Source organism: Chinchilla lanigera, unplaced genomic scaffold (assembly GCF_000276665.1).
Source record: "Chinchilla lanigera isolate Chin_1 unplaced genomic scaffold, ChiLan1.0 scaffold00008, whole genome shotgun sequence".
Taxonomy (NCBI): domain Eukaryota; kingdom Metazoa; phylum Chordata; class Mammalia; order Rodentia; family Chinchillidae; genus Chinchilla; species Chinchilla lanigera.
Window position 1 is genome coordinate 37300271 of NW_004955409.1, and position 18326 is coordinate 37318596.

Sequence of the window (18326 nt, forward strand, 5' to 3'; positions counted from 1 at the left end):
AATAATAATAATAATAATAATAATAATTTGCATCATGGAAGCTTTTGTACTTATAAATGCAGCCTTGTAAACTTGAATCTATTGATTCTTAGAAATTCATTGTTAAATTTAGAGGTGAATTTCTCAAAATTCTATTTCCTTTTTCTTTTTTGTACTGTCTCAGCCTTCCGAGTGCTGGGATTACAGGTGTGCCCCACCACGCCCGGCTCCAAATTCTATTTGAAGGCATTGCATTTTGTTCAAGGTTAGGGAGTCGGGATGTGTTAGGGCAAGGACACAGGTGCAGGATTCATTGCGATGTCCACAGCTGCTGCTTGTGTGTACTGACGACTGCCAGCCGGCGCTAGGTGCCTTGTGTACACCAGGGACGAGCTTTACAGAAACACCCAGAGCAGGCAGGGATGGGGTCAGAAAACAGAACCGAAATGATCTGCTCAAGTTCACAAGCTTCCTCTCTCTCTCCCTCTCTCTCTCTCCCTCTCTCTCTCTCTCTCTCTCTTGCACTGAACATTTCAAATCCTTCTATTATTATTATTACTACTGTAATTTTTTTCTGACGAGGCCTCATTGGATAGTTCGGGCTGGCCTTGAACTCACTGTTTATTTTTTTATGTTCAGACACACTGTTGCTAAGTTGCCCAGCCTGCACTTGAACTTGTGATACTCCTGCCTTACCCTCCCAAAATGCTGTGGATTTGCCTCTTTTTAAAAAATCCCCTGTCTGGTGCTGTTTCAGAAAGATGACCAGGTCAGGCAGGCATGGTGATGCACATCTGTAATCCCAGCGCTCAGGAGACTGAGGCAGGAGGATTGCTGTAAGTTCAAGGCCAGCCTGTGCTACACAGCAACACCCTGTAGAAAGAAAGAAAGAAAGAAGGGGAAAAAAGGAGAGAAAGAGAAAGAAAGAGAAATGACCAAGAAAATGCTTTTAAAGAAGAGCAGAAAGAGCCCGGCATGGTGGCGCACACCTGCAATCCCAGCACTTGGGAGGCTGAGGCAGGAGGATCGTTGCGAGTTCGAGGCCAGCCTGGGCTACAAAGTGAGCCCAAGGTCAGCCTGAACTGCATAGAGAGACCCTGTCTCAAAAAGACAAAAAGACCAAAAAAAAAAGAGCAGAAAGTCTTTAGGTAAGCATAACACTGTTGGAGATGAAGGCCTCTTGCAAGGAGTTAAGTGTGCAAGAGAAGAGAACTAAGTATGAAAAAAGAGAGTGAGATACTAAGTATAGCAGCTGTCACCTTGATGCCAGAAATGGATTGAACAACCCACTAAGCATCCCAACCTGATGGATCTCTTTTTGTGGGGGGTACGGGGAATCAGACTTAGGACCTTGTGCTTCCCACGCAGTCTCTGTGCTGCTGAGCTGTATCCCCAGCCCAACTTGACGGGTCTCAATTACTGACTTTATAATACTGAACTCATCTGTTTGGGACCAAGGGAGGAACTCAGTCGTGGAATATATGCTGAGGCCCTGGGTTTATCCCCAACGCTGCAAAACAAAAACCCGATAAACAACTAGCCAGCAGATATATACTATCATCTACTATCAACAACATAATGTTCTTTTTCTCACAGTATTCATGTTTAATATTAAATTCTTTATTTATTTATTTATTTTTTGGTCTTTTTGAGATAGGGTCTCACTATGGAGCTCAGGTTGGCCTTGAGCTCACTTTGTAGCCCAGGTTGGTCTCGAACTCACAACGATCCTCCTGCCTCAGCCTCCCGAGTGCTAGGATTACAGGCGTGTTCCACCACGCCTGGCCTTTCTTTTTTCTTTTTTTTCTTTTAAGGAGACATGAGAAGGATTCATTAGAGGGAGATACAGGATGCAGTCAAGAGTGGAGCACGGATGCTCAGAGAAATGAGGCACAATACAGTGGGAAACAGGATCTTTTGTGTATTTTGGGTGGGGGAGTCTGTGGAATTACGATGAAATTCTGTCTATAATGTTGGTATTAAAACAAAATCAAGAAACAAATCTGCAAGAGGAGTGTAGGCCCTTATTTAGGAAAGGAAAAAATACTTTACATAAGTGATTCATACATAAATTGACACAGAATTGCTTAGTGCTTTCCTTTAACCTTTAGTTTTAATTTGGCTTAACCTTTAGTTTCAGGTTTAGCTATGCCTTCCAGTGACTCTAGTGACAGGGAAACTGTAAATGGATTTGAGTTAAATTCTTGCAAGAAGTGAGCATCTGCCACGGAAAAGCTGTTTCTTCAATATAAAGGGTGAAAAGAGCAAATTAAAAACTATTCTCTAATAACCAAATGTAATTAAAAGGCATTGTCAGATGTATGTGTTAGTACCTCAGAGACATTGGTATTTCCTGTTCCTGAAATGAGATCACTGATTCAAAATATATATATATATGGAAAATTTCCCTAACCTGCTTTTAATTTTGATGTTATGATATAATTCACAGAATAAAATAGAAATGTGTCTCTCAGGGATTTGTAAACACACTTAAGGTTTTGTCATGAAGCAGCTTCAGGCAGAGGATTCTTTTTTTTTTCTATAATCAAGTATTGTTTAGAAAATGGTAATATTTATTAAGTCCCTTGGAGCGGTCTCAGTGTTACAAATCAAAACCCCTGCACAACCCTTTTTTTTTCTCCTAGAGTAGTTTAGTTGCTTCATGACAGTAATTCCAAAGAGAGGCCATCTGTCCATCACTGACCGCCCTGCGTTCTCCTTGTGGAGGGCCTGCGGGCAAACAGACAGCACTTGCCATGTGCATGGTCCTGCTGAGCCTCAGTTCTTCCCTTCTCGGAGGGTGAGAGGAGATGAGGGACCTGAGAAGTGATCTCCCTGGGCTGCTGGCTGGTGGACTCAGGATAGCAGGGGCTGGGCTAGTGGCTCACATATACAATTCTTTCCTTCCTTTTTTTGGAGGCAGGCTGTGTAATTCAGGCTGACCTTGAGTTCACTATGTAGCCCGGGCTAGCCTGGAACTCACAGCGATCATCCTGCCTCACCCTCCCAAGTGCTGGGATTATAGGCATGCATCACTGTGCCCGGCCCACATTTACATTCTAAGAGCAAGGTTACTATGGTGTCCAAGTCCCTGATCCAGCTTTTCTTTCCTTGTCCTCATCCCTAAAGCAGTAATGATGTAACAGTGAGAGGTTGGTGGCATGTCGAGGGCTGCAGTGATTGATACATACTTTATTTAGGAATTGTACTCTGAATGCATCTGCATGGAAATTACAGAGAGGATAGAATAATGATGCTTTATGTCAACAAAAAGTGGTATCAGTTTTAAAAAATACAACTCTAGATTGAAAGTAGCAATAACGGGATTCTGCCGTCTTCCTCTGACCTTGAGAAAGATGTAAGTTCTCTGCATGTCTCTTCTCTTGATCTTGCATGGCATGTGTTTCCTAGTGAGGTGTAGACAGGGTAGCCTTTGCGAAGAGCTCTAAACACCTTAAAGCACTGAAATGCAGTGTTGTCCTTACGGTGAAGGAGGAGGAAGAGACAGATCTTCATTTTTCCTTAATCTCATCTTTCCAGATGCCGGTGGGGCCTCTTGAGCGCCCTCTGTCCCTTCGGGTGCAGCGGTGGGGAGCTCCGTGTGGGGGTGCGGGAAGAATGCTTTCTGACCCCTGAAGCTGCCCTCTCAGAAGTCCCCTTTCAGAAGGGGCGGGTTGACACCCCGTGCGTTGTGCTGGGGCGTGCAGGGTCTGCTGGTGGAAGGAGGCGCCTTCCTTCCGGGGACAGCCATGCACTGTGCGCCTGCCCGCCTTGCCTTCTCCTTCACACAGCCCGCGGCCCGGGGCCCAGCTCCTCTGACCTTCCTCCATGGGAACGCAAAGTGACGCCAAAGCGGCCAGCATCGTAGCCTCCTGAAGCCGCTGACCTGAGGGCCTTTCGCAGCTGTCCAGGGTGTGAGCAGTGGCCGCTGGGCCCAGCAGCCATGTCCTTCAGCGCCACCATTCTCTTCTCCCCGCCCAGCGGCAGTGAGGCCAGGTGCTGCTGCTGTGCCTGCAAGAGCGAGACCAGCGGGGGCAGCACGGGCTCCCAGGGCAGGAACCCCCCTCCCAGCACCCCTATCACAGTGACGGGCCACGGCCTGGCCGTGCAGAGCTCTGAGCAGCTCCTGCACGTCATCTACCAGCGCGTGGACAAGGCCGTGGGCCTGGCTGAGGCCGCTCTGAGTCTGGCCCGGGCCAACAACGAGCTGTTAAAGCGGCTGCAGGAGGAAGTAGGGGAACTGAGGCAAGGGAAAGTGTGCATCCCCGAGGAAGCCGGGCGCAGCCAGGCCCACAGCCCCCCACCCGAGGAGCCGGGGCCCCTCAAGGAGAGCCCCGGCGAAGCCTGCAAGACTCTGTCTGCTGCCGAGGAGGAGTGTGACAGCGTGGGCAGCAGCGTGCAGGTGGTGATCGAGGAGCTGCTGGGGGCGGCCTCAGCCGTGGGGCCTGGGCCCCTGGGCTTCCCAGCCCCTCAGCGAGACCTGCGGCTTCCGGGGTGCCCTCTGGCCGCCAGCGAGGGCACCCCCCTGCTGCATCCTGTGAGTACGCAGCGGTGCAGTTGCTCCCGGCCTGCCTCGCCCTCCTTTTCTCTCTGTACCCACGTTCATGCCAACTGTAAGCCTTTCTTTTATTTGTGAGGAAACAGAACGGGGCAAATTTCCCCCGCCCTCAGGCACACGCAGCACTCCGGTTTCCTTCCTAACCTCCAGCCTCTTGGGCAGGTGGCCTGGGGGGCGAGGTGGTGCTGGTGAACCCTTCCCTCCCGCAGTTGCTCAGCGTGGCACCTTCTCCCTGCAGCTGTCTCGGTGCCGCTCGGCTCTGCCTCTCCTGGCGAGAGCGCCTGCCATGCACAGACGGCTCATTCATATTTTATCACGGGCCCTCTGCCTGCCAGGAAGAGTTGGGATGGCGAGATGGGGCTGGGGAGGGGTAGGGCGGAGAGAAGGAAGGTGAGGGAGAGGACAGGGCAGGGATAGAGAAGGCAGGAGCAGGGAGGGCCGAGACAGTAGAAATGAGAGGTCTGAGGAACAGAACAAGCAAAAAAGCATAGAAGAAAAGTGAGTCTGTGTGGAAAGAGGAGGATTTATGTGGGGGAAGGATGATGAGGTGGGGGAAAGGTATAGGGAGAGAAAGGGACACCTGGAAGCAAATAAACAACGAGAGGGTGGGCCGGAGGGGAGAAGCAGGAAGTGAAGGAGCCCGCGAGCATGTTCGGTGAGCAGGAAAAGACATGGCGCTGTTTCAGTTTCTTTCCTGCTCAGGGGCCGCATGAGTGGGAAACCCTGGCTGAGTAGGGCAGGAGCTGCAGGATGTCACACACGGCTGCATGAAGAGATGGAGCAGCTACAGGGATCGTAGAGACGGAAACACCAGATGTGTCAGCGCTTGAGAGCTGGCAGCGGCCTGTCAGCTCTCTGCCCTCTGCCACCCGCACCCTCCGCTCCCTTGGGCAGGGCTTCCATGCCCGGGAAGGAGCACAGAGCAGAATACACAAGACAGATGCGGGGGAAGACCCCCAGTCCATCTGCTGGGGCTGAGGAGTGAACATAGGAGGGCCCCTCTCCTCTGCGGCCTACCCGGCCACCGACCCTTGCCCTCCCACTGCTGCAGCTGTGTGGCAGTTGTCACTGCTGCCCACTCCCTCGGCGGTGCCTGGTCAGGACTCTCAGTGGTGTGGGCCGGGGCGAGGAGGAACTGGAAGGCCGTGGTCAGGAGGTACCAGGCCGGGCAATGCCCTGAGCCGCAGGTTTGCTAGGGCAGGGAAGGCTTCCAAGCCAACCGATGGAATTAGATTTCACAGTGCAGAAAGCAGCTCACAGGCCTATAAATCTCAGCCACCTCCCCCGCGTCTTTCTGTGTGTGGCTCCCCCCCCAACTTTCACTGTTTTGTTTTCTTGGCTGCAGAAATTCCCCCCTCCTCTCCTTCTCCCTCTCAGCCTCGCTCCCTCCTTCCTTTTCCTGTCCTGTGTGTCCTTGAACGAGGGCACAGACACTCAGCTGGATGTCAGGGCCGTGACAGCCCACCATGGCCAGGCCAGGATCAAGGTGGGGCACAGACTGTCCCTCAGAGGGAACGAAGGGCAGGCGAGGGGAGCTCACCTGTGCCCGCCTCCAGGGACTCCTGACGGCGTCTCCCTGCTTTCCTCTCATTCTCCTTTTATTTCCCTGCATTGTTGTTGCTGCTACTGTTTAATTTTCTTGCTCCTTTCTTGTTTGATTTCCCTTCCTTGCCATCACTTCCTTCCCTAATGCCTTTTAGACAAAACACTCACCTGCTGCACTTCTATACTCAAGAGCAAACCATAAACAACTGCTCACAGAGCGTCAGAAACCTGCCTCGTCCTTGGAAGCAGCCCAGTGCTAACAGCCCAACAGGAGAGACCCTGTACAGTATGCCAGAAACCCCTTGCTCACTGAGCCCGTAGGAATCCGGAGCAGCAGCCATCGAGCATCAAGGACTGCTCGGTTCCCCTCTTTCCCACTCTCTCTGTTCTGGTCTTAGCCAAGGAATGGTGCCTAGCTAGGTCCCCCTGTGCGTGGCTAGCTAATTGTCCATTCATTTTTCTGTTCTCAGCTGGTGGATGATTATGTGGCCTCTGAGGGTGCAGTACAGCGAGTGCTGGTCCCTGCTTATGCCAAACAGCTTTCCCCAGCCACACAACTGGCTATCCAGCGGGCGTCCTCAGAGACAGGGCCAGAGAACGGGGCCAAGCTCCCGCCGCCGCGCCCTGAGGACGTGCTCAGTGCTGCTGCTGTGCTGGACGGCACCTTGGAGGAGTCTGGCCCTGGAAGCGCCGGGGACCTGAGACACTCGCTGGGGCTCACTGCTTCCCCGTGCAGGCCCCGCGTGAGCGGGCAGAAGAACTCCAGGCGAAAGCGGGATCTGGTTCTCTCTGTAAGTGAGCTCTGTTTCTGCAGTTTCTTTTCCTGCCGACTGGAGAGAGGAGTGAAGCGAAGGGTGGTGGGTCTGAAGCCTCGCATGTGGAATGAATGGCGTCCTTCGCCCTGCTGGCGTGCAGGAGCCGGGAGAGAGCTTTCTGTAGCCCGAGGGACAGGCAACACATTTCATATCAGTCAAGCTTTAGGCTTTTCTAGAAAGGGTAGTGTCTTCCCTTTCATAAGCCGGGAGCCACGTCAGGGCTCCCTGTGTTCCGGTCTTGAGGGGAACATCTCTAAGGGGCGGAGCAGATAATCACAAGCGTGTTGGCCTGGGCAGAAAAGTCAGGCTGCCCTGTGGTGGCCCCACACCCCAAGGCTGCAGGGGGCCTCTGCACTCAGCTGAGATGGAGGTTTGGAGAATGTAGTCCTTCCCAGAGCCAGTGGGAAAGGGACTGGCTTAGATTCGGTCTGCAAGAAACCTTCCAGTGACCAGGAACACCCTGCTGCAGTGGGCGCTCCCAGCCCGGCAGCTCACCCAGACCTAGACATCTTCCAGGGCTATACTTACCAACTGGTGGCACTTTTGCCCCCAGGGAACACTTGGAGCCCACTGGAGGCATCTCCATGCGGGGGCTGATGGAGGGAGGGCAGAATACTACCGGCATCTAGTGGGAAGAGGCCAGGTGCTCTGCCGAGCGCCTTCAGGACCCTCCCGCGCCCAGCTGGCCCGTCAGTACTGCAGGGCTGGGAGACTTCTTGTGGCCACAGTCTTGTGGATCAATTCTGCACCCCAAATCTTCTTTCCAATAGCCAGGGAGATGTCCTTTAGTCATATCTCTGTTGACTGTGATGCCTTTCCGGTCGCTATATAATAACTGGTGTGAAGTAACTGGAGAGTCCTGGCTGGGAATGGGTGTCGTCACTCACAGCCAACCTAGTTCCATCCTGCTGTATGGCCCATTCCTTTCCTCACAGTTGGAGTAAAGCTGAAAAGGTCATCATTCATATATCCTTTATTTGTGCTGCTTTTGTCTTTCTTCTCCTGAGAGCTCTTTTTTTTTTTGTCTTTTTGAGATAGGGTCTCTCGGTGCAGTTCAGGCTGGGCTTGAGCTCACTTTGTACCCCAGCCTGGTCTTGAACTTGCAACGATCCTCCTGCCTCAGCTTCCCAGGTGCTGGGATGACAGGCATGCACCATCATGCCTGGCTTGTTTTGTTTTGGATTGGTTTTTTGAGACAGAGTCTCTGTGTGGTTCAGACTAGCCTTGAACTCACTAGGTAGCCTAGGCAGGCTTTGAACTCACAGTGATCCTCCTGTCTCAGCCTCTAGAGTGCTGGAGTTACTTACAGGTGTGTGCTACCACGCCCAGCTGAGAGATCTTATTCTTGTTCTCCCTTTCATATGATTTGTTTTTGCATCCGATTCTCGTTTCTCCCGGAAGACACCATTCATTATCAGTATCAACTTGTTTCCAGTCTTCATTTTGAATTTTGATTATGTTCAGGGACATCTTATCAAGAACAGGGGTGAGGTTAGCTTCTGTCACAGATCTGCTGCCAGTAAAAGAAATGAAGGAATAAGCCTAGAAATGCATTTCAAGGGATTTCCTGAGAATTCACTGTATTTAAATCATAAGTAAATATGTGTCCTAGCACACTCAGGAGGCTGAGGCGGGAAGATCATTTCAAGTTTGAGACCAGCCTGGGCTACAAAGTGAGCTCAAGGCCAGCCTGAACTGCATAGCAAGACCCTGTCTCAAAAAAAGACAAAAAATAATAATAATAATAATAATAATAATAACAAAAACAAAACAAACCAGTAAATATGTGATAATAATAATCTGTATAGAATCAGGACTTTCCATCACTTCCATTCCAGGCCTGTCTGTCTCCAGAGAGAAGTGTAGTATCGAGAATTGGCTTTGTCTCTTTTTTTCCTGTTACTAGAGACTGAACTCAAGGCCTTGGGTATGCTAGGCAGGGGCTGGACTGCTGAGCCAGCTCCCCAGCCCTGAGACTCGGCTTCTTCCTTCCCTATGGAGAGTTCAGTGGATCTGGGGACCTTGCGGCAGGACAGTTGCTTGTTCATCGTGTTCCCTATTATCATGCTTGAAAAGTATCGGGGGCCAGTTGGAATTTTTCTGCTCATTGTAGAACAAACTTTAAAGTATTCTTGTGCTGGACTCTGGGTCTGCAGGGGGAGGGTTCGTTGCAGTCTTTACTATCTGAATCTTTAGCTCTGGTTAGGAATCAAAGATTCATCTGCCGGGGCTCCTGTGGATTGCTGCTAGGATCCCATGAACCAGAAAGACCAAGCCAGAGCGCTTAATTCCTTGGAATGCTGCAAGTCCCATCCACCCCTTAAGGAAATGTATTTATTTTTAGCTCACTCAGGAGGTATATGAGCCAGCAGCCTTTGCAGCCTTAACACTTATTGTCTGGAGTATTTTCCCTTTCCACTTCAAGCCTAGTTTGATTTTTATCACTTCATCTCTTCCAAGCCACTTGAGTTAGAAGCTATGGAACTTCCTTTTTTTCTTTTGTTGGAAAACTCTCTCAAATTCTTGCATTCCCCTATTTCTTTGTCAGTCCTTACACTTGGACATCTAAGGGGATAAAGTAACTATGTCAAATATGAAGCCAGTATAATTACAGTCCTTATAGAGTGGAGACTCTCACTGTGAAGAGCTAATAGTGTTTTCCCCAGCTGTGTGGCTGCCCAGCCAAAGAGGCAGGAGGAGAAGCTGGGGATTTCTGGATATGGAGCTGAATCCTTAGGTCAGAACATGAATCTGTCAGCTTGGAACTGGGTAACTTCCACTGACACAAGATTTTGGGATGAAATATAATCAGAAACAACAAAACTAAATCTAACTGAAGGAAATGTAAAATTCTGCGTTAAAGTACAAGTTGCAGAATGAACCCTGTAGTATTATAAATAGCCATGGGGTTGCTAAAAGTGGTAGCCCCTGGCATGGTGGTGCATGTGTGCCTGTAATCCCAACACACTCGAAGCTGAGGCAGAAGTATCCTGAGTTTGAGTTCGAGCACAGCCAGGGTGACTCAGCAACTTAGTGAAACACTGTCTCAGTATAAAAAATACAAAGGGCTAGCTAGAAGATTTCAAAAAGCCTGGGTTCCATCCCAAATATTGCATTTAAAAAGAAGACGGATTAAAGACTGCACTATCTTGGTTTTTTAGGGAGCAGTGTTGGTTTTTGTTTTGCTTTGTTTTGTTTTTGTCTTTTTGAGACAGGGTCTTGCTATGCAGTTCAGGCTGGCGTTGAGCTCACTTCATAACCCAGGCTGGTCTCAAACTCGCAACAATCCTCCTGCCTCAGCCTCCCATGTAGCTGGGATTAAAGGCATGCACCACCATGCCCAGCTCTGATGGTATTATGAGCAAAATGGGAATCAGATTTTGGAGGATCTGATTTTGGAGATAAGGCAAAACTTTTTACCAGTAAGCTGGGCTAGGTGGTACACATCTGTAGTCTCATCACATGGGAGGTGGAGGCAGGATGATTGCAAGTGCGGGGCCAACATGGGCTACATAATGAGGCCTCCCTCAAAAACAAAACAAAATACCTTTAAGGTGTTCAAGATGAGAATAATCTGGCTCAAAAAGGAGATAGGTTCATTAGATGTGTATGAGCAAAACTGAAAGGCAAAACAGCCCGTTTGGTGACACGAAATGCAGTTGGTGATGGGATCCTCAATATGCTTCCAATTCCCATTCCTGTTCTTGTGGATTTTTGTTTTCAGACCATAGTGTGTGCCTCAGGGACTAGTGATAATGTGCAAAGGATATATGAAGCCACGGCCAAAGCTGGACATTTTCCTGGGTCATTAATTTTATTAGAATATTTCAGAAGACATTTTTATATTCCAAGAAATATAGATAGAGCTTAAAGAAGGTTTTAAAATTTGCAAAAGTACAGGGTGCCAAGAATTGCTCACTCATTGCCAGATGTGGTGGTGCATGTCTATAATCATGGCACTCTGGGAGGCTGAGACAGGAGGATTGCAAATTTCACCCAAAAGACTGGGTTGTAGCTCAGTGCTACAGCTCTGAGTACTGGGGTGGCGGGTGGGATGAGGGCTCACTTGCAGTAGCCCAGGTATATATTTTTGCTTGGTCCCTGCTACTAGGTGCATTTTTGTGGAAATTTTTGAGACCCACTGTTGCAGTGATGACATTACTCAGAAGCAGAAGTAAGACCAGGGTGATTCTGGAGTCTTGACCCAAATTAAATGAAAAGGAGAAAAAAAATGCCCCATTGGTTAAGCTCTCTGGCTAAGAAAAGCATATGCAAAGATGGGATCTAGGCTGTGGAAAGGATTCAGGCAAAGAACCCCATAGAACCCCACAGGGACAATGCTCTTTGTGGGGTGAAGGGCCTGGGGGTTGAATCCAGGGCCTTCACACTGAGCTATATCCCAGCCCTGTTTATGATTTAGTTTGAGACAGGGTTTTGCTAAACGGCTAGATTGTCCAGGCTGTGCTGCAACTCATGGTCCTCCTGCCTCGGCCTCCCACAGTGCTGGGATTAGAGGTGTGCACCACCACGCCTGGCCGGGACAATGCCTTTTCGCCCCAGGGATCAGAGGAGGGTTTTCACTGTATCCACTCCCGGCTTGAGTCTGATGTTTTTCTTCCCTCTAGAAATTGGTCCACAATGTGCATAACCACATCACCAATGAGAAGAGGTTCAATGGGTCGGAAAGGTACGGTTCCTTGTCAAAAGATCCCTGAGCATTTGCCAAGGAGACGGAAGTGGGAGGAAGCTCCAGCACAGCGACAAGGCTGAGGCCTGGCTCTCACGGGCCCCTCCTATGGTCTCTGAGGAGGAGGAGGTCTGGCAAAAAGCTGCCTGGTGCTGGGTGCTTCTGTCTGCTCCCAAAGGGCTGACTGCTGCATCCATTCTGTCCTCTGTGTAGCATCAAGTCCTCTTGGAATATTTCAGTCGTGAAGTTCCTTCTGGAAAAGCTCAAGCAGGAGCTGGTGACCAGTCCCCACAATTACACGGACAAGGAGCTGAAAGGTGAGCCGAGGCGCTCACTCTGCAGTCCCCTCTCCCGTCCGCTCCTCTCGCCGGTTGTCGGTTCTCCATTAGAAGAGGAGACATAACAGGCGTGATGGAGGTGCTGCTGAAAATGGTGCATTTGAAAAACATTGTGGGTTTTTGGCTGTTCTCCTCAGTTACAGTGCACTTACAGGATTACCTCAGATTGCCTTTTTATTCCTCTGCTCAGTCTGAAATGAAAATGGGAGAAGAAAAGGGCTAAAACACCGTGTCTTATGTTTATGTAGGACCTGAATCTGAGGTCAGAAGCCAGGCCTGCCTTTTTGTCCCTAAATATTAGGTCCCTGGGTTTTCTTTTTCTTAGCTTTTCTTTCTTTTTTTTTGCCGGGGGTACCAGGAATCGAAATCATGACATCAGGCTTGCCAGGCAAGAGCTTATGCCACTGAGCTACATCCCTGGCCCTTTCTTTTTTTTTTTTTTCTTTCTATCTGTCTGTCTGTCTGTCTGTCTGTCTTGAGACAGGGTCTCACTATGCAGTTCAAGCTGGCCTTGAGCTCACACTGTAGAACAGGATGGCCTCTAACTTGCAACGATCCTCCTGTCTCAGCTTCCAAGTGCTGGAATTACAGGTGTGCACCAGCATGCCCAGCTCCAGGTTTTCTTTCTTTGCTCACTTTTGTTTTTATCCCTAACCCTGAAGTATTATGAAAATTGTGCTGAAAATACTGGAAATAGCTGTTGGCAGAGTGGCAATAGGGATAATTTAATGTGGGAAGCACTGCAGAAGCAATGGGGTTGATTTTTTTTTTTTTTTCCTAGTATAAGGATTGAACGCAGGGGCTCTCTACCACTGATCTACATCTTCAGTCCTTTCTAAAGTTTATTTTAGCTGGGCATGATGGTGAACGCCTATAATCCCAGCACTTGAGAGACTGAGGCAGGAGGATCGTTGCAAGTTCGAGACCAGCTCATGGCCAGCCTGAACTGCACACTGAGATCCTGTATCAAAAAAGACACACACACAAAAAGGTTTATTTTAGCTGGGTGTTGTGGCAAGTGCTTGTAATCACAGCATTCAGGAGGCAGAGACAGGAGGATCTCCATGAGGTCAAGGCCAGCCTGAAAAAAAAAATTCTTTTAAATTGCTCAGGCTGGGCTCAAATTTGCAATTCTGCTACCACAGCCTCCCACGTAGCTGGAGATTACAGAGCTGTACCACTATGCCTGCCCAGCTAGAATTACCCTTTTGCAGATGGAGATACTTGGGCATTAGCGCTGGAGGTGGGCACAGGGTGCGAACCCTAAGAGCTCTAGTGAAATGCTGCTGGTTATGCCAAGGAAGCCCACTGTCTCGCAATTCCAGCCTCTCGTTCAGCAGTGTGAGGGCAGAGACAAGGGCTGCTCTCGAGGACCCTACCACCTGCTCTTTCTCCCGTCCCCCAGGAGCCTGTGTGGCGTACTTCCTTACCAAGAGGCGCGAGTACCGCAACTCCCTGAACCCCTTTAAAGGTCTGAAAGAAAAAGAAGAAAAGAAGCTTCGCAGTCGCCGATACCGGGTAGGGCTCTGGGCCTTTCTCTGAACATGCCAACCCCTATTATTTTAATTTTATTTTTTGTGGTGTTGGCAATTGAGCCAAGGCCTCATGCATATTAGGCAAGTGCTTTGTCACTGAGCAATATCCGTAGCCTTTAAACTTTAAATCTTTTTTTTTGGTACCGGGAATCAAACTAGAACCTTGTGCTTGCAAGGCAGGTGCTATGCTGCTGAGCTACATCCCGAGCCACAAACTGTAAATCATAACAAGTCTAGTGGGAAGGGCCAGAGAACAGGGTATCTGAGACTAGCGCTGACCACCAGGAGTGTAGGCGGATGGAGAAGGAGGGTGAGCCAATTCTAAGATATGACCCGAGGACTGGGTTTCCTAGGCACAGGGTTTACCTGCTTTCTTCCCCACCTAAATCCTTTCTCCAGTTGTAATCCAGTCTGTTTTTCTTCCTGCACTCTGTCCTGGGCCCCTTCTCAGCTTTTTGCCAACCGGTCCAGTATCATGAGGCACTTTGGCCCTGAGGACCAGCGCCTGTGGAAAGGTGTGACTGAGGAGCTGATGTCGGATGAGGAGGACAGTCTGAACGAGCCAGGTGTCTGGGTGGCCCGTCCACCCCGTTTTCGGGCCCAGCGCCTCACAGAGCTCTGCTACCACCTGGACGCTAACTCTAAACACGGCACCAAAGCCAACCGCGTGTATGGGCCTCCCTCAGACAGACTGCCTTCTGCGGAAGTCCAGCTCCTTCCACCAGAGCTTTACAACCCTAATTTCCAAGAAGAAGAAGAAGAGGGAGGCAACGAGAACGGACCTGTGTCCCCACCTTTTGACCAGTCCCACAAAACCTGCTGTCCCGACTTGAACTCATTCATTGAAATCAAGGTGGAAAAGGATGAGTGACGTCTATAACCAAGAGTAACTCTGGCTTCTGCCACTCCTGCCTCCCAGAAATAGGCAGCCATGGGGCTTCTCAAAATAGTAAGATGCCCTCTGCAGTCTGAGAAAGCAGATTTGCCTCTGCTCTTAACACAGCCTTTAGGGCCAGCGATGTAGCTCAGCGGGTCAGCACCTGCCTGGCAAGCGCGAGGTTGTGAGTTCAAGTCCCTATGCCAAAAACAGAGTTTCCCGTCACCACAAATATGCAGTGGGAATAACACACACTGACAGTTTTTGGTGGAATAAAAGAACTTCTGTAAAAGTGGGGAAAGTGAGAACCAGCAAATGCTTATTGCTGAGCACTCAGTGTCTCGGAGGAGCCTGGGATGAGGAAAGGAAGACGGGTCTGAGAGGCATGAGGCACTCCTGACACAGGTCTGGTCACTGAGTTGGTTCCCTGTCCCCGCCTCCCCTCGCACCCAAAGCTCCTGGCAGCAGCCTTGGTTGAGCTTTTGCTTCCCCAGCACCGGCCTTGCTCTGCAGTGGAAGATCAGGCCAGCCCGGCACCATACTGCCACCTGCCGGGCAGTTTCACCCGTGGACGTGATTCTGAGATGTAGATATAATAGCTGTTGTTTATTGAATCATATAAGGGAGATTTTATTATTCCCATCTTGCAGATGAGGAAATTAAAGAATAAAGAATTCCCATGTTTCACTGGCAGCTTTTCTTCTGCTTTATGGCTATTTTTCAGTCCTGTCAGCCAAGCTGTATTCTGGGGAAGGTGTATGCACACACATACATGGACTGAGAAGTAAAATGGCTTCATGCTCAGTTATACAACAAACATTAATTGCTTTCTAGAGGTGATGTACTATAAGATTATAGGATCAGGTTCTACTGTGTCGTCAGGAAGCTGGCACGGGAGTAGGCAATGATGTGGACTGTAACAAGGGTTCCCATGGAGGGTGCAGCATGCAACGGCAGCCAGTGCACCCTTGAAGCCACAGAAAGCTTCTCAGAGGCAGTGATATTTAAACTGTTGCCTGAAAAGTGAGGAGGATTTAACCAAGAGAAGGGAGGAAGCCAGGAAAGTGTTTCGAGCAGGTACAGCAGACACATGGTCCACAGGCAAGAGAGTACAAACAAGATTTAATTTGTTGGCCGAACGTGGTGGCACACGCCAATAATCCCAGCACTCGGGAGGCTGAGGCAGGAGGATTGCTTAGAGTTTGAGGCCAACCTCAGCTACAGAGTAAGTTTAACGCCAGCCTTAACTGCATAGTAAGACCCTGTTGCAAAAACAAAACAAAACAACCACCTTAAAGAGTATAGCTGTTATTCAGGGCAGTGAAAAATCACTGAAAGGTTTTAAGCAGGAAAAAGAGATATCAGTGTATGTATGAGGAGAGTCACTTTCACGCTGGGTGTAACACAGACTGGAGGAAGCTGCCCCAGCTGGAAGACTCTTGCACTGGTTCAGGAGACAAGATGGTGGCCTGACACTGTATAGTGCCAGTGAGACAGGACAGATTTCAGATACTTAGGAAGCAGAACTGATTGACAGGACTTAGTGATTTGCAGGATTTGAGGTTAAGGGAAGAGAACATAGGGTTGGTGCTCAGGTCTCTGACTTAAGCAGTGAAGTGGTTACTGGTGCCATTTACTCCAGGAATGCTGGAGGAGCCAGTTGTAGAAAGTAAGAAAGGTGCTGGTAGTCACTGGAGAGGTTTTGGTGCACATGCGTGCATGTGTGTGTGAGTGTGTGTGTGTGTGTGTGATACTGGGGACTGATTCTGAGGCCCTGAGCTACATGCCTGGCCCTTTTTATTTTTTATTTACTTTCTGTAACACGGGGGATTGAACCCAGAGCCTTCACACTGACCTAAATCCTCATCTTTTAAAAATTTGAGTCAGGATCTCTAAGTTGCCCAGGCTGAGCTCTGAGTGCTGGCATCACAGGTATATGCCACTATGCCTGGCTTTTGTTTTCATTTATTTTATTTATTTATTTTTCCTTTTTATTTTTTGAGAGAGGATCTCACTGAGTTGCCCAGGCTGGCCTCAAACTTGTGATCCTTCTGCCTCAGCCTCCTGAACAGTCCTTCGAGTTTTTCAGTCTAGGAGAGTCTGGGCTCGAGCTATGAGAATCATTTGCGCATGTGCACCATGATTCCAGGCCTGGGCATGATGCGGGGCCGTGGGGTCCCAGTGCGAGCTCCCGTTGTGGAGTGGCTATCGCGAGGTCATGCACACTGTGGAGTACACCGCGTCAGGGCGCCCCACTTCTTCACCCATCTGCTTCCCATCACCCCTGAAAAGGCAGGTTGTTTATCCCAACTGTCCATTGCTGCCACCACCAGCTCCAGGGTAGGTCTCAGTTTTCTAAGATTTACTCTCTCATCCTCATCCCAAAGGATCAAATGTATGTAACTGGGAGAAAAATCTAGGTTCTCTTCTGTCTGGAGTCAGGAAAGGCCGGAGACCCTTATTGTTAATTCTGAGAACGCTGCTCACAACAGGTTCTAGATGTAACCTGATAGCGCCTCTCTGGAGCTGGTGCTTTCGGGCTGATAGGAAACTCCCCCGGACCTGCGGAGAGCCGTCAGCTTGGCCTGGTAAACAGGGTGATTCTCAGGGGAGATGAGGTCCTAGTAACAATGCAAGTTGGATGAAGGAGCCAAATAATTTGTGCCAAAGTAACTCTCCTACAGGTATTAAATCTTTCTTTTTCCCTTCTCTAAGGAAACACTAATATTATAAAAGGTGTCCAATCTGAGATGAAAGTAATACCCCTGGCTTGTTTGGGTGCAATTTTCATATTCATTTACTATCTAAATACAAAGGAGTCATTTTCATTCTACAGTCTACTCCCTCGGCCTCTTGTCCTTGACATGCTAGTCTGGAGAAAATCCTCTTGGTCAGTGTTTAGCTTCGGCCAGGGTATTTTCCAGTATGGTCAAGATCTTTTACAACCGGTTGTTTTCACTTGCTATCTCCTCGAACCAACTGGTACTTGCTTTTCTCCTAATGCATACTCCTGTCACCAATCAGTGGGGAGGACTGGGGGAGGGGAGGTGCTCTCCAGCTCTAAGACTAGACCTTCCATCCCTTTAGTCACCTGAAATATTTGCTAAAAATCTCATTTCCCAACACCAGGGGGTGTCTGTCTAGCCCTGTCTTTTCTACCCTTAAGGTAACCATTAGTCCCAAAGCTTTCTTCGATGCTTGTATGTGTACACACTCTGCCTCCGCCCCAGGTGTGCTCCAGTCCCAAACGGTTCGCTCCCTCCTTTTGACTGCTTTGACCAACACGTAAATACCGCGCTCTTCCCCGCCCCCCCCCGCCTCCCCCATCACAGAGCTCTGGGTTCAGAAAGCACTGTCTTTTTATTGCAGCTTCTCCGTGTTTCTCAAGCGCCCCAGATCACCCTGTTCTTTTCTTTGTCCTCCCACACTCCCATTTGCCCCAGCTTTCTCTTTTGCCGTCTTCCACCTCCCCATGTGGGATTCCTCACCCTTCAGGACGATCTTTACTTCCAAGTCCCTGACCTTTTACGTATCTACCTTTCTCCTTCAGCCCTGTCTTCCCCCTCTACGCTTCTCTCCCTGACTCGCCTCTCCTGTACCAGCTTCTCTCCATCTCCCACAGTCCGCACATTGGAAACAAAGTCACGGTGTTTGCGCAGAACCAGCCGCCCAGCGCCCCGTCCTGGTTCGCGACATTCCACAGTGCCCCTCCGCGCATTCCAACTGCAAACAAAGAGTCCCCCTTCTCCCTCCCCCTACACTCTCTCGTTCCAGTTCCTGGGTATTGGGCTCCCAGCAGCCCAAACTGGCCTTTGGCTTCCTCTACAGTCCAATCCGCAAATCTCCACCCCCATGCACTCAGCTCCCAGCGCCCCCCGCGACGCACCGTGGATCCCTGCGCAGACACCCCCAGAGCTGCAGGACGCACCGCGCTCCGCCCTTCCAGGAAAGTAGATCCGGCCGGGCAGACAAAAGTTTGGGAGAGAAGTTCC

The 18326-nt window shown here is 49.6% G+C and overlaps 1 protein-coding gene across 2 annotated transcripts in view; it reads left to right on the forward strand.

Annotated features, from left to right (window-relative positions):
- Positions 1-15027, forward strand: part of LOC102026405 (chromosome unknown open reading frame, human C14orf93) — a 24683-nt gene extending 9656 nt beyond the window's left edge. For both annotated transcript variants that reach the window (XM_005377097.1, XM_005377098.2), the window contains exons 2-7: positions 3520-4516; positions 6553-6873; positions 11523-11584; positions 11798-11901; positions 13328-13440; positions 13909-15027. In XM_005377097.1, the coding sequence (XP_005377154.1) occupies positions 3923-4516; positions 6553-6873; positions 11523-11584; positions 11798-11901; positions 13328-13440; positions 13909-14328 (1614 nt within the window). In that variant the 5' untranslated portion in view covers positions 3520-3922 and the 3' untranslated portion in view covers positions 14329-15027. The remainder of the gene's footprint in view (positions 1-3519; positions 4517-6552; positions 6874-11522; positions 11585-11797; positions 11902-13327; positions 13441-13908) is intronic.
- The last annotated feature ends 3299 nt before the right edge of the window (positions 15028-18326 follow it).